The following is a 14,146-nucleotide window of genomic DNA, read 5'->3' on the forward strand; positions in this document are numbered from 1 at the left end:
TCTCTGTGGCTGTTTTTCTGTGATTGTTGACGGTGTTTAATGTTTTGACTGTGATGTTTGGGTAACCTGTTGTCATTTCCGATTTACATAATGGGTTAGCAATCAAATTTATTCATAATACCCTTCTTACATCGGCTGATATCTCAAAGTGCTGTACAGAAACCCAGCCTAAAACCCCAAACAGCAAGCAATGTAGGTCTGGGACAGGTAGCACGTCCGGTGAACAGGTCAGGGTTCCATAGCCGCAGGCAGAACAGTTGAAACTGGAGCAGCATCACAGCCAGGTGGACTGGGGACAGCAAGGAGTCATCAGGCCAGGTAGTCCTGAGGCATGGTCCTAGGGCTCAAGTCCTCAGAGAGGGCGAGAGAATTAGAGAGAGCATACTTCAATTGACACAGGACACCGGATAAGACAGGAGAAATACTCCAGATATAACAGACTGACCCTAGCCCCCGACACAAACTACTACAGCACAAATACTGGAGGCTGAGACAGGCGTGATCAAGGAGACACTGGCCCCGTCCGACGATACCCCCGGACAGAACCAAACAGGCAGGATATTTCCTTCTCATAGAATACATTTATCGGTGTTGCCAGCTGTGTTTATGGTCTGTTGCCAGGTGTGTTTACGGACTGTGTTGCTCTTCAATTGTGTTGTCTATCCTGTGACTGTGTTACACCCCAACTGTAAATTCTGTCTTTCTTCCCACAGCTCGTGCCAGGCAGGTGATGGGGGAGTTTGGCCATGTGTACAAGGAGCAGTATGCTGTGGCCCTCTTTAACAGTGTCCGCTTTGAGATCGAGGGGGGAGGAGGGCCCCAGTCACAGCTCCTGCACCGCAAGGCAAGCGGCCAGGCCGGCCTGGGGATGACTGTCTGTTGCACTCGTTCACCCCTCTGTTTTGCCGTTTTTTTTTGTTGTTGTTGTCAACCTACCCCCCACACACACACACACAAATTCTCTCTCTTCTCGCTCAAGCTCTCCATTTTATTCAGTTCCCCTCTCACTGTATTCCCACACCATCTACAACTCTCTCCTTCTCTACCTCCTTACCCCCCTTTTTATCTCTTCCTCACCATCCTCTGAGTCTCAAGGTTATATCTCTGAGTGCAAGGCCGTGTGTGTTTTTAAACTCGACAGTCAAAATCGGTGGACACAGATAGGAAACGCGTACTGTAGCCATCTCCACTTCAGTGCTGTGGAGTTCTGTGTTAGTCTCCACCATCGAGTCACTGGCAGGAAAGTGGAGCAGAATTCACACATGAACAAACGGGGAGGGTGCTAAGAATGTTGTTTCCCTCGTCTCTTCTACTCACTACCTTAGTGATGCCCTGGGTAGTCACACACACAACGAGAACCACTTATTTACACTCCCCAAAAATATTTCTGAATAACGCACAGGCACCACATTTTTACAGAGCACTGCCAGTCAGCACCTTCCAAGCACACACAACCTCGCTTCTCTCCATCCCCTTATTTCTGGCCTTCCTCTGCTGGGATTAAGCTGTTTGAGTTCCAGTATTTTGATCTACTACAGGACATGTAAAAACGAAGTGTGGTTGTGTAAACACTATCCAAAACTTGTGTGCTCTCACTTTAGCCCTCCGGTCTTAATCGCCTCCAGCGTGTAAAATAGAACAGAGAATAGAATAGAGCCTGACATTACTGTATGTATGAGTCTCAAATAGCACCCTATTCCCTATATAGTGCACTGCTTTTGACCAAAAGCCTGATAGCCCTATCGCTAACGCTGTCTGTTGTGTTTTGGTAGAATCCTCTAGAAGACCACTCTATCTTCTCTGGGGGTCTGTTCCAGTACTTGGAGGGGAACAAGAAATGGAGAAACCGCTTTGTCTTCGTGGCCGACACATATGACGTTAGCTTCTACGAGAACAAAGTGGTGAGGGCAGTCGGAAAAACTGAAACTATATATTTTCTTGCTTGTTTCACGTTTGACTTCATAACCAAACTTCAATGTCAGCTAGTCTGAATCATTTGGGTCATAACTTTAGCTGTGGGTTGGTGGTTCTGAACGGCTTGTACATTTTCTTTCACCCTCTCTCCTTGATACTACCCCCTTCTCACTCCGTGCTCTCTGATAGGCTCACGAGAGGGGCTTGCACCCTAAAGGAACCATCAACTGTGCTGGATACAAAGCTCTGACCTCCATGGAAGAGTACCTGGATCTGGTCAGCACCAGCCTGCCAGGTGAGAGAGACGATTTGGTAACGGCCGCTGACTGTATAATAAACGTCCGATCATGATAAACGCTGTTGGATTGTCGTTGAACCAGGACTTCATCCAATGTGAGATCAAATAGTAAAGTCCTCAGTGGCTCGCTGGGCCGTATTCATTAGGGGCTCTATTCAATCTGGTTTGCTTAAGTGTTACGTTTCCCTAAATGCGTTCTCGGCTAATGCGGGGACATTGCCTTTTAATTTCAATCGCGCTGTAACTCTGAACTTCCGAGATACCGATTTTGAATAGAGCCCTAGGGCACACTGTAGCAAAAGTTTAGCAATCAGTCTGTTTTCTTCCATTTGGTGACTAGTGAATACAACCCTGATGAAGAAGCTATGAATACTAAGTGTGTGTGTGTGTGTGTGGTCAGGTGTAAAGGCTAAGGTGGGCAGTGGTCCATTTGTCAAGGGTGCCACCCAGTTCCCCCTGATCCTGTGGCACCCGTACGCCCGCCACCACTACTTCTGTGTGCTGACTGAGAAGGAGCAGACGAAGTGGCATGCTGTGCTCCAGGACTGTGTCAGGCACAGCAACAATGGTGAGGAGCTGTGAACACATGACACAGTTAACACAGTGTACACACAGCCATTTGATGGTTCTGGATGACAGGTAGGGAACAACGCAGAGACTCTCCCTCAGCTCCACCCTGGCCAATTATCGCTCTTCTGCCTTACTGCCATTGTTCACAACACAGACCAGGGTGTGTGTGTCGCTATGTGAGTGTTTTGCATACCATCTCAATGAGCTGGTCTATCAGTGAGAGTGAAATGCAGCCAGGCAGGAATGTTTTTTTTTTTAAAGTTATGACTTAGTTATGATAGTCTGGAGTGATGTTCCTCTACTCTGAGTACTGGAGGGCATGTGAGTGGCAGGGTGTGGCCTAATTCTTTATTACCCCAATGTAATAAATGTAAGTAAGCCTTGTCCAATGCAGAACCAGCCTTAGGTTCCTGCCCCATCTTTTTTCTGTAGCGCGATGCATCTTCAAGTAAACCGCCCAGACAGGATGCTCCATTAACCAATCAGTCATTTGATCTGTACAGATGAATACAGCCTGGTGTGGTGAGTGCAGGGTGCTACACAGTAAACATTGGTGTTGGATGACGTGAAACTCCCCTCACCTCCCCACGATGACAGCAGTAAATGTGGAGTGTTTGTGTATTCCCCTACCTAGCGGAGCATATCAAGAGACGTTTATATTTGTTTATTTCATTAGGATCCCCAATTTAGCTGCTGCTGCAGGGAACAAAAAAACAACAAATGTAATACATAATATACATCACAGAATACAATGCATAATACTATACAGAATATATAAAAATGAGGGCTGTCAAACAATTTAAATAATTGCGATGAATCTCAATTTTATTTTTACATTTTTTTTTAAATTAGCTCAAATATGGTGATAAGTAACTAATTTTTATGGACAAATCGTTATGTATTGAGTTATAAGCATGTTTTTAATGGCATATTCACCATAACAAGCAATACAATTACTAATGCACCCAGTAGGGCTACTCCCTCATACATTTTCTTGAAGTACACACACACACACACACACACACACACACACACACACACACACACAGTTAAAGTTTCAGCCATTCCAAATGATTGTTCTACCAATTACTAATTGGAGGGTTGGCTATAAGAAAAAAAACAACTGTCTCTATGGATACAAAGGGCATAAACCTGTCCAATGTCATGAATTCCACACATAAGCCTATGACCATAGACTTTAGTCATCCTCCTATTTATTTTCACTGAGCCAGTTGCTAAGACAAACGAGCCTGCTGCTCTTTTCTTCTGTACGATATGCCCAGAGGGTGAAAAAAACCTCTCAGGCAGGTGTTGCCAGGTAGATTTGTGCAATGCAGGCCAGCCTGGTGTGTCCCTGCATGCTGTGACCACCAATGTAGTGGACAGTCCTCCATGTCCTTTGTAACGCTCTACACATTTTCTCAATGGACTCCTTGTTACGCAAGCCTCTGTGAAGAGGGAACGCAACACCCTGCTACAACTCAACTCCCCGTGAAGTGAAAGAGGTATGGGACTGTAGGTGCGAGTAAGGATGACAAAGGCAGAGAGTGGTACCGTTTACAAGGAATTTATTCCGTCACACGGTAATATGGGGAAAAGGGGCTGGACGGAACCAAAGCAAAGAAAGTAAATGTCAAAGTCCCCCTCTCCTATCTAACCTGCCTACCCACTACTTATCTAACTTAGCACCACCTGGTGCCCTAACCAAAATACAGGGAGTGGTCCGCCCAGGTCTTACCTAGACCGTGAATATACTACGGGTATATGTATGCCCGCGGGCCTCTTGCCTAAGCACTCACTAGGTGCCTTCCCCTTACCCCCTGGGAACAAATGAAACAGAGTATTATAACCAATTTCACAATCACACTGAGAAACACAGGACATCAAATAGGTAGGCTCTAACTGAGCAACAAACTCTCACAGAACATACCAAAGCTGCTCCCATCTACAACTAACCTAGTACATTCCAACTGGCTGAGAAACAACCAACATATGCTATAGCCATCAGCCTCCTCTCTCAGCAATCATCTCAGCAGTCTATCTCTTCTGAACAGAATACTGGCTTTTATATAGCTTCAGAAGGAGTCTAATCAGATACAGCTGTATCTTGACGAGGGGGCGGTGTCGGCTCCAATCATCAATGGGGCTGACCAATCAGCTGCTTGGGGAGAATTCAGGAAGCCATCTCCTGAAACACACACTCTAATACAAACTACAACACAGAAACTGGGGAACGTAACACTCCTCTTCATCAGACTCAGAAGAACTCAACAAGAGGGCAGCTTTCTTCTTTGGTGGCTCTGACAGGTTGCTTTATCAGGTTGCTGTGCAGGCCTCTCTTCCTTCAGCAAGTTGCTAACCAAAGCCCACACCTCGCCCCTCAGGTCTGGGAAGGCACTTCAGGTCCTTAAGAATTGGCCCCCTTGTTTCTCAATTTTTGCCTAAAATGACATACCCAAATCTAACTGCCTGTAGCTCAGGCCCTGAAGCACGGATACTGTATGCATATTCTTGATACCATTTGAAAGGACACACTTTGAAGTTTGTGGAAATGGGAAAGGAATGTAGGAGAATATAACACATTAGATCTGGTAAAAGATGATACAATTTGTTTTTCTTTGTAACATGTTTGAAATACGAGAGGCCATAATGTATTATTCAAGCTCTGTAAGATGAGAGATGGTCGCCTCGGTTTGAGTTCTTTTTTGATGTATTATTTCTTACATTGCTACCCCGGGAAATCTTAAGTCTTATTACATACAGCCGGGAGGAACTATTGGATATAAGAGCAACGTAAACTTACCAACATTACGACCAGGAATACAACTTTCCCAAAGCGGAGCCTCTGTTTGGACCACCACCCAGGACAATGAATCTAATCCCAGTAGCCGACCCAAAACAACGGCGCTGCATACGGAGCGGCCACCTGGTGCACTTCTACGGAGCCTGACATCACCCACCGCTCCCGAGTATACTACTAGCCAATGTCCAGTCTCATGACATCAAGGTAGACGAAATTCGAGCAAGGGTTGCCTTCAAGAGACATCAGAGATTGTAAAATTCAAAATTTCATGGAAACATGGCTCTCTCGGGATATGTTGTCGGAATTAGTTCAGACCCCGGGCATCTCCATGCATCACGCCAACCGAGATAAACACCTCTCTGGGAAGAGGAAGTGCGGGGTGTATGCTTTGACTAATGACTCATGGTGTAATCATAACAACGTACAGGAACTCAAGTCCTTCTGCTCACCCGACCTAGAATTCCTTACCATCAAATGTTGGCCATTTTACCTACCAAGAGAATTCCCGTCAGTTATAGTCACAGCTGTGTACATTCCCCCTCAAGCAGACACCAGGACGGCCCTCAAGGAACTTCACTGGACTCTATGTAAACTGGCAACCATATATCCTGAGGATGCATTTATTGTAGCTGGGGATTTTACCAAAGCAAATTTGAGAACCAGGCTACCTAAATTCTATCAGCATATTGATTGCACCACGCGCAGGGGTAATACTCTCGACCACTGCTACTCTAACTTTCGTGATGCATACAAAGCCCTCCCTGCCTTCCCTTCGGCAAATCAGACCACGACGCCGTCTTGCTCCTACCGCCTTATAGGCAGCTGGTTTGACCAATCGGAAGCCTTGCTTCAAGATTGTTTTGATAACGAGGACTGGAATATGTTCCAGTCAGCCTCAGAACAACAACAACCTATATGCTGACTTGATGAGTGAGTTTAGAGACTGTGACTAAAACCTACCCTAGACAGAAACCGTGGATGGATGGCGGCATTCGTGCAAAACTGAAAGCGCGAACCACCGCATTTAATCATGGAAAGAGGTCTGGAAATATGGCTGAATATAAACAGTGTAGTTATTCCCTCCAAGGTAATCAAACAAGCAAAATGCTGGTACAGGGACAAGGTGGAGTTGCATTTCAACGGCTCAGACACAAGACGTATGTGGCAGGATCTACAGGAAATAACAGACAACAAAAAGAACCAGCCACGTCACAGACACCGACATCACGCTTCCAGACAAACTAAACACCTTTTCCCACTTTGAGAATAGTACAGTGCCACCTTACCGGACACCCTAGACCCACTTCAGTTTTCATACCGCACCAACAGGTCCACAGATCCAGTTGACGCAATCACCATCAGAATTGTACACTGCCCTATCCCATCTGGACAAGAGGGATACCTATAAGAATGCTGTTCATTGACTACAGCTCAGCATTCAACACCATAGTGCTCATCAAGCTAGAGGCCCTGGGTCTCAACCCCGCCCTGTGCAATTGGGTCCTGGACTTTCTGACTGGTCGCCCCCAGGTGGGGAAGGTAAGAAACGACCTCTCCACTTTGCTGACCCTCAACACTGGGGCCCCACAAGGGTGCTTTCTCAGCCCCCTCCTGTACTCCCTGCTTACCCACGACTGCGTGGCCATGCACGCCTCCAACTCAATCATCACGTTTGCAAACTACACAACTGTAGTGGGCTTGATTACCAACAACGACGAGACAGCCTACAGGGAGGAGGTGAGGGCACTCTGAGTGTGGTGTCAGGAAAACAACCTCTGAATCAACGTCAACAAAACAAAGGAGATGATCTTGGACTTCAGGAAACAGCAGAGGGCACACCCCCCTATCCACATCGAAGGGACAACAGTGGAGAAGGTGGAAAGTTTTAAGTTCCTCGGCGTACACGTCACAGACAAGCTGAAATGGTCCACCCACACAGTGTGGTGAAGGCGCAACAGCACCTCTTCAAGCACCTCAGGAGGCTGAAGAAATTTCTCTTATCACCCACCCACTTTTACAGATGCTCAATCGAGAGCATCCTGACGGGCTGTATCACAGCCTGGTACGGCAACTGCAAGGCTCTCCAGAGGGTGGTGAGGTCTGCCCAACCCACCACCGGGGGCAAACTACCTTCCCTCCATGACACCTACAGCACCCTATGTCACAGGAAGGCCTAAAAGATCAATGACAACACCCCCTCCCCGAACCACTGCCTGTTCACACCGCTACCATCCTGAAGGCGAGGTCAGTCCAGGTGCATCAAAGCAGGGACAGAGAGACGAGCTGTTTTTCAATCTAAAGGCCATCAGACTGCTAAACAGCAATCACTAACTCTGAGGCTGCGGGGTAACATCTCACAGCAAGAACAGGCAAATCTGGTGCAGTCCATGAAGGAGATGCACTGCAGTACTTAATGCAGCTGGTGGCCACACCAGACCCTGACTGTTACATTTGATTTTGACCCCCCCCTTTGTTCAGGGACACATTATTCAATTTCTGTTAGTCACATGTCTGTGGAACTTGTTCAGTTTGTCTCAGTTATTGAATCTTGTTATGTTCATACAAATATTTACACATGTTAAGTTTGCTGAAAATAAACGCAGTTGACAGTGAGGACGTTTTCTTTTTTGCTGAGTTGATGTACATATTCTCATTCACCCATTTTTAGATTTGTGTGTGTGTGTTGGGGAATTGTTAGATATTACTGCACTGTCGGAACTAGAAGCACAAGCATTTTGCTACACTCGCATTAACTTCTGCTAACCATGTGTATGTGTCCAATAACATTTGTTTTGAACTTCAGCTTGAATCTTACCACAGGCAGGTCATCAGTTTTCCATCACCTGAAGGAGATGGCACAAAGTTCAGCTGTGGTTGGCATAGTGATGTTTTCTGTTGTGCCAGAGCATCTCTGTGGTTGTTTTCTGTGGACAAGTTTTACCATTTCCAGAGTGGAAATCCATCTTTTGACATCTTGTGTTCTGCACCTTTTTGGTGGGCTGTGTTTTGAAATGGCCAATAATATTTCAGCGGTTGGCTAGCAAGGGCATTGTCGAACCTGCTGTTCTGTAGGAACACTATGATGGACCTTTTTGGAGACTGCGCAGGGCAGGTGTTCAAAAGGCAGATCATGTTCTGTGCACGGTCTGTGCAAAGTGTGGGAACTTTATTTTCAATGTTCAACTGCTTTGCTACATCCATGACCTGCTTGGCACGCGTTTCAGCATAGTGCATCACTTCTGTGCGCGTGTGAACGCAGTTTCTCACCGATTATGGTGCGCAGTAACTCCAGGGTAGTTGTGGTTACTCACCTAAGTCCAGTGCTATTTCTTGCTTGCTGCTCGTTGACTTGTCCATCGGTCTCCCGCGCTCACACTCTTCTAGCTTAGCCTGCCGAAGATGTCCTCCATTGTTACTGGTAACGTTACTTGTATTGCCAGCATCAACGGTGTGTTTCGCTCGTAAATGATAACGAGGACTCGATGCATTTCGGTGATAAACAAATTCAGCCTTGCGGTAGATGCAAATTAGAGTTTTTATCCAGAGAGCCACCTGGGAGGGATTAAAATTGAATTTGGCATATTAAAAGCCCCTTACTACCATTCCCCATCATTCAGTCATACAAGTGGCTAGCCAGTAAAGTGGTTGTCAAACTAGCACATCTGCTGCATGGGCTTGAACTTGAACTATGGGTGGTTCAGGGGCTCAAACTAACAAAATGTGTTAATGGCGTCAATTTAAAAAAAAAAAACTGACAGCCCTAATAAAAATGTCTGTCTCGTCCCCCATCCTGCCGTAAGGTGTAGTTTTTATTTTTTTATTGCTAGCTTGAGTGGCGGAGTTCCATGTAGTCATGGCTACTGTACTGTGTGTTTCCCAGCCTCTGTTCTGGACCGGGGGACTGTGAAGAGACCTCTGGTTGCATGTCTTGTGGGGTACTCATGAGTGTCCGAACTGTGTGCCAACTGCTTGAACAGACAGTTCAGTACCTTCAACACCTCACAAAAAGACCAATAGTGACGCAGTTAATCTCTCCTCCACTTTGAGCCGGGAGAGATTGACATGCATGCCATTGCGATTCGTGCTCCGTGTACATCTAAGTGCTCTGTTCTGGAGCAACTGCAACTTGCCTATGTCCTTCTTTGCCGCACATGACCACACAAGTCCAGGTGCAACAACAAGGGCCAGTAGGACCTGTCTGGTTGATTTGAGATGTCAAAACAAAGCAGCACCTTATCATGGACAGACAACCTCTTCCCATTTTAACAACCATTGAGTATGTTTTGACCATGACGGCTTGCTATCTAGGGTTACACCCAGCAGTTTAGTCTCCTCAACTTGCTCCATCACCACATTATTCAATAATAGATCTAGATGAGGTTTAAGGTGGCGCAATTGATTTGTCCCAAAAACTATGCGTTTCTATTTTAAAAAAAATATTTAGCACAAGTCTATTGCTAGTTACCCATTCTAAAACTGACTGGAGCTCTGTTAAAGGTGTCAAGTATTTATTTAACTTTCGTACCCGACGTCTATACTGTTGCATCGTCAGCGTACACACACAGGCTTTATTCAAGAATCAGTGCAAATGTATTAAATTTAAAAAAACACTTTTTTTACATAGGTATTCAAACCCTTTGCTATGAGACTGGAAATTGAGCTCCGGTGCATCCTGTTTCCATTGATCATCCTTGATGTTTCTACAACTTCATTGGAATCCACCTGTGATCAATTCAGTTGATGGGACATGATTTGGAAAGGCACACACCTGTCTATATACGGCGCAACAGTTGACAGTGCATGTCAGAGCAAAAACCAAGCCATGAGGTTGAAGGAATTGTCTAGAGCTCCAAGACAGGATTGTGTCAAGGCACAGATCTGGGGAAGGATACCAAAACATTTATGCAGCATTGAAGGTCCCCAAGAACACAGTGGCCTCCATCATTCTTAAATTGAAGAAGTTTGGAACCACCAAGACTCTTTCCTAGTGCTGGCCAAACTGAGCAATCGGAGAAGAGCCTTTGGTCAGGGAGGTGACCAGGAACCTGATGGTCACTCTGACAGAGCTCTAGAATTCCTCTGTGGAGGTAGGAGAACCTTCCAGAAGGACAACTATCTCTGCAGCACTCCACCAATCAGGCCTTTATGGTAGAGTGGCCAGACGGAAGCCACATGAAAGCCCGCTTGGAGTTTAACAAAAGGCACCTAAAGACTCTCAGATAATGAGAAACAAGATTCTCTGGTCTGACGAAACCTGATCAAGCATCTCTGGAGTGACCTGAAAATAGCTGTGCAGCAACGCTCTCCATCCAACCTGACAGAGCTTGAGAAGATCTGCAGAGAAGGAGAGAAACGCCCCAAATACAGATGTGCCAAGTTTGTAGTGTCATACCCAAGAAGACACCAGGCTGTAATTGCTGCTAAATGTGCTTTAACAAAGTACTAGGTAAAGGGTCTGAATTACTATGTAAATGAGTTTTCAGTAGATTTAAAAAAAAAAAAAAAAATAGCAAAAATGTCTAAACCGGTTTTTGCTTTGTCATTATGGGGTATTGTGTGTGTGTGGCAATTTTTTATACTTTTTAGAATAAGGATGTAACGTAACAAAATGTGGTTAATCAAGGGGTCTGAATACTTTCCGAAGGCACTGTATGTAACTCTCAATCCACGATAAGGAAGAGGATGTAAATCCTTAACATCTAGCTTTTTTTTTTTTGCAACAATGTTATGAGCAATGAAATCAAAAGCTGCACTTGAAGTCTTGGCAAAACGGCTCCCACATGCCTCTTATCAATTTCGTTCAGCCAATCATCAGTCTATTGTATAAGTCCCGCGAATGTTGAGTGTCCTTCCCTATAACCTTGCTGAAAGTCCTTTTGCCAATTTGTATAATGTACATGTACAATGTACAATGTATAATTTACATGTATTTTGTCTTTTTTTTCCCTCAAATTTTCTATGCATCGGTAACAGGGTGATTTAAAAAAATATATATATATAGTCGGCTGTTTGAACTATTTAAAGGGTGCTTTGTTATTCTTGGGCCGTGGAATGACCTTTGCCTTTCTGCAGGCCTGAGGGCACATACCGTCTTCTAGGCTTAAATTCAAGATGTGGCAAACGGGAGTTGCAATGTATTCCAGTACTGACATCAGGAATTGACATCCAGATTTTTTTACCTCTTCCACACCCACATTGCCGAACTCCACTACAGTGCTTGCCTTTCATTATTTTGTCCGATATGCATGACTATGAAGACTAAGTTTGCTAATCTTGTCAACAAAAAAAAACAATTCAAGTGGTTGGCAATATCAAAGTGTTTTCATTGATCTGCTCGAATGAAGGATGGAGCAGAGTTAGCTTTATAGCCTAGATTTTCATTTAAGGTACTCCAGCGCTTTTACAATTAGTTTTTATATCATTTATCCTGTTCCACAGTGTAGTTTCCCCCAAAAATCATTGAGGTGCAGCGAGGAGCGCCATGTGAGAAAGGGGGTTGTTAGGGGGGGGTGACGAGATCCTCCGTTGGTTCGGTGCTCTGATGTCGTGGAAACCCAGCGGTGAGGTGTTCCCCTGTTTGGGACAGAGGACACATTCTGGCTGCCAGGTGAACGTGGGGTCAGATAATCCACTTCCAGCGGTGACAATCTGTTTGCCAGATGGAATGGATCCTTCAAGTCTCGGCTCGCTCGTGCCCTTTCGAGTAACCGTCTCGGCCCAGTCTCTGTGGTGAAGTGGAGTTGAACAAGCCACCTTCTCCGAGAAGTGGGACACATCAAATTCACCCAACTCTCCACGAGATGTTCAGTGCAGAGCTATTTTGAGCCTGGGCTATAGCTACATTGGTGAACTCATCAATAAGGCTCTGATTCAGCTCATCGGCTAGCCGGCAAACGTCCTTCTGTAGCCACCCAATATCACGCGGTCACACCAATGGCACTTCCACTCTGTCCCTTTTTGGTTAGTGAACATGTCACAGCAGTAGCATTGGACAGTCAATGGCCATTGATATCCATTGGATCGCCATCCGGTAGCGATAATGTTAAAAGCCACAGCTAGCAGCACTAGCTTATAAATAAAGTCCATTAAGGCAGTGTGTTCCATGAAGTGCTAAAATAAGCTACAACAAGATGTGCATCAGTCTTGCTTTGACAGGAGTTGTATTCTTACCATTGTTCAGTTTTTTAAAATTCTGACATTCCATGTCAAAAGAACTCTCGTCGGTTGACTGTCCTTTGTGACATCAGAATTACTGAGTGAGTTTGCCGTGATTAAGACGTAGAGCCTGACCAGGAATGTAGTTAATATGGGATGCCTACCAAATGGTACCCTATTCCCTACATAGTGCTCTCTATAGGCAATAGGTGTCCATTTGGGACACAACCATGGAGAAGTGAGAAATTGAATTACATGCTGACCACACCAGCCGCATTGCGTGCGTGAGCTTTGCAAAAATACATGTACACTTTTTATTCAATCATTTCATCCGAACTACTTGCACGCGTCAATGAGTGTCTGCGTAGTCGGATGTTAAAATAGAACTTAGTTCTATTTTAGACACTTGACACGCTACAAGTCCTGTGTCTCCCATCTCCTCATTGGTCTTTATGAGCATATACCCACGTTAAAACAATAAAATAAAAATATATATATAAAAAATCTAAATTATTTCACCTTGTTTTCAACTGGCCTACCTGGTTAAATAATTATTTACAACTGTGACCTGGCCAAGATAAAGCAAAGCAGTGCGACAAACACAGTTACACATGGGATAAACAAACGTCAGTCAATAACAAAATAAATATCTATATACAGTGTGTGTAAATAGAGTAAGGAGATACTGCAATAAATAGGCCATAGTAGCAAGTAATTACAATTTAGCAAATTAACACGAGTGATAGATGTGCGAGTAGAAATACTGGTGTGCAAAAAAAGTAAAACAATATGGGGATGAGGTAGGTAGTTGGATGGGCTATTTACAGCAATCGGTAAGCTGCTCAGAGAGCTGATGCTTAAAATTAGTGAGGGAGATATGTATACAACTTCAGCGACTTGTTCCAGTCATTGGCAGCAGAGAACTGGAAGGAAAGGCGGACAAAGCCGATGTTGGCTTTGGGGATGACCAGTGAGATGTATACCTGCTGGAGCACGTGCTACGGGAGGGTGTTGCTATGGTGACCAGTGAGCTAAGGCGGGGCTTTACCTTGCACAGACTTATAGATGACCTGGAGCCAGTGGGTTTGGTGACGAATATGTAGCGAGGGCCAGCCGACGAGAGTATACACGTCTCAGTGGTTGGGGATGGCTTTGGTGACAAAATGGGTGGCACTGTGATAGACTGCATCCAGTTTGCTGAGTAGAGTGTTGGAGGCTCTTTTGTAAATGACATCGTCGAGGATCGGTAGGATAGTCAGTTTAACGAGCGTATGTTTGGCAGCGTGAGTGAAGGAGGCTTTGTTGCTTAATGGGAAGCCAATTCTACATTTAATTTGATTGGAGATGCTTAATGAGTCTGGATGGAGCGTTTACAGGCTAGCCAGACACCTAGAATATGTGGACAA

At 45.1% G+C, this 14,146-nt stretch overlaps 1 protein-coding gene across 3 annotated transcripts in view; it reads left to right on the plus strand.

Annotated features, from left to right (window-relative positions):
• The window catches only part of niban2a (niban apoptosis regulator 2a), a 60,165-nt gene that overhangs the window by 11,688 nt on the left and 34,331 nt on the right, over positions 1 to 14,146 (plus strand). For all 3 annotated transcript variants that reach the window (XM_024402434.2, XM_024402432.2, XM_024402433.2), the window contains exons 2-5: positions 714 to 844; positions 1,773 to 1,901; positions 2,104 to 2,209; positions 2,613 to 2,780. In XM_024402434.2, the coding sequence (XP_024258202.1) occupies positions 731 to 844; positions 1,773 to 1,901; positions 2,104 to 2,209; positions 2,613 to 2,780 (517 nt within the window). In that variant the 5' untranslated portion in view covers positions 714 to 730. The remainder of the gene's footprint in view (positions 1 to 713; positions 845 to 1,772; positions 1,902 to 2,103; positions 2,210 to 2,612; positions 2,781 to 14,146) is intronic.

The sequence above is a fragment of the Oncorhynchus tshawytscha genome, linkage group LG33 (genome assembly GCF_018296145.1).
Source record: "Oncorhynchus tshawytscha isolate Ot180627B linkage group LG33, Otsh_v2.0, whole genome shotgun sequence".
NCBI classification, from domain to species: domain Eukaryota; kingdom Metazoa; phylum Chordata; class Actinopteri; order Salmoniformes; family Salmonidae; genus Oncorhynchus; species Oncorhynchus tshawytscha.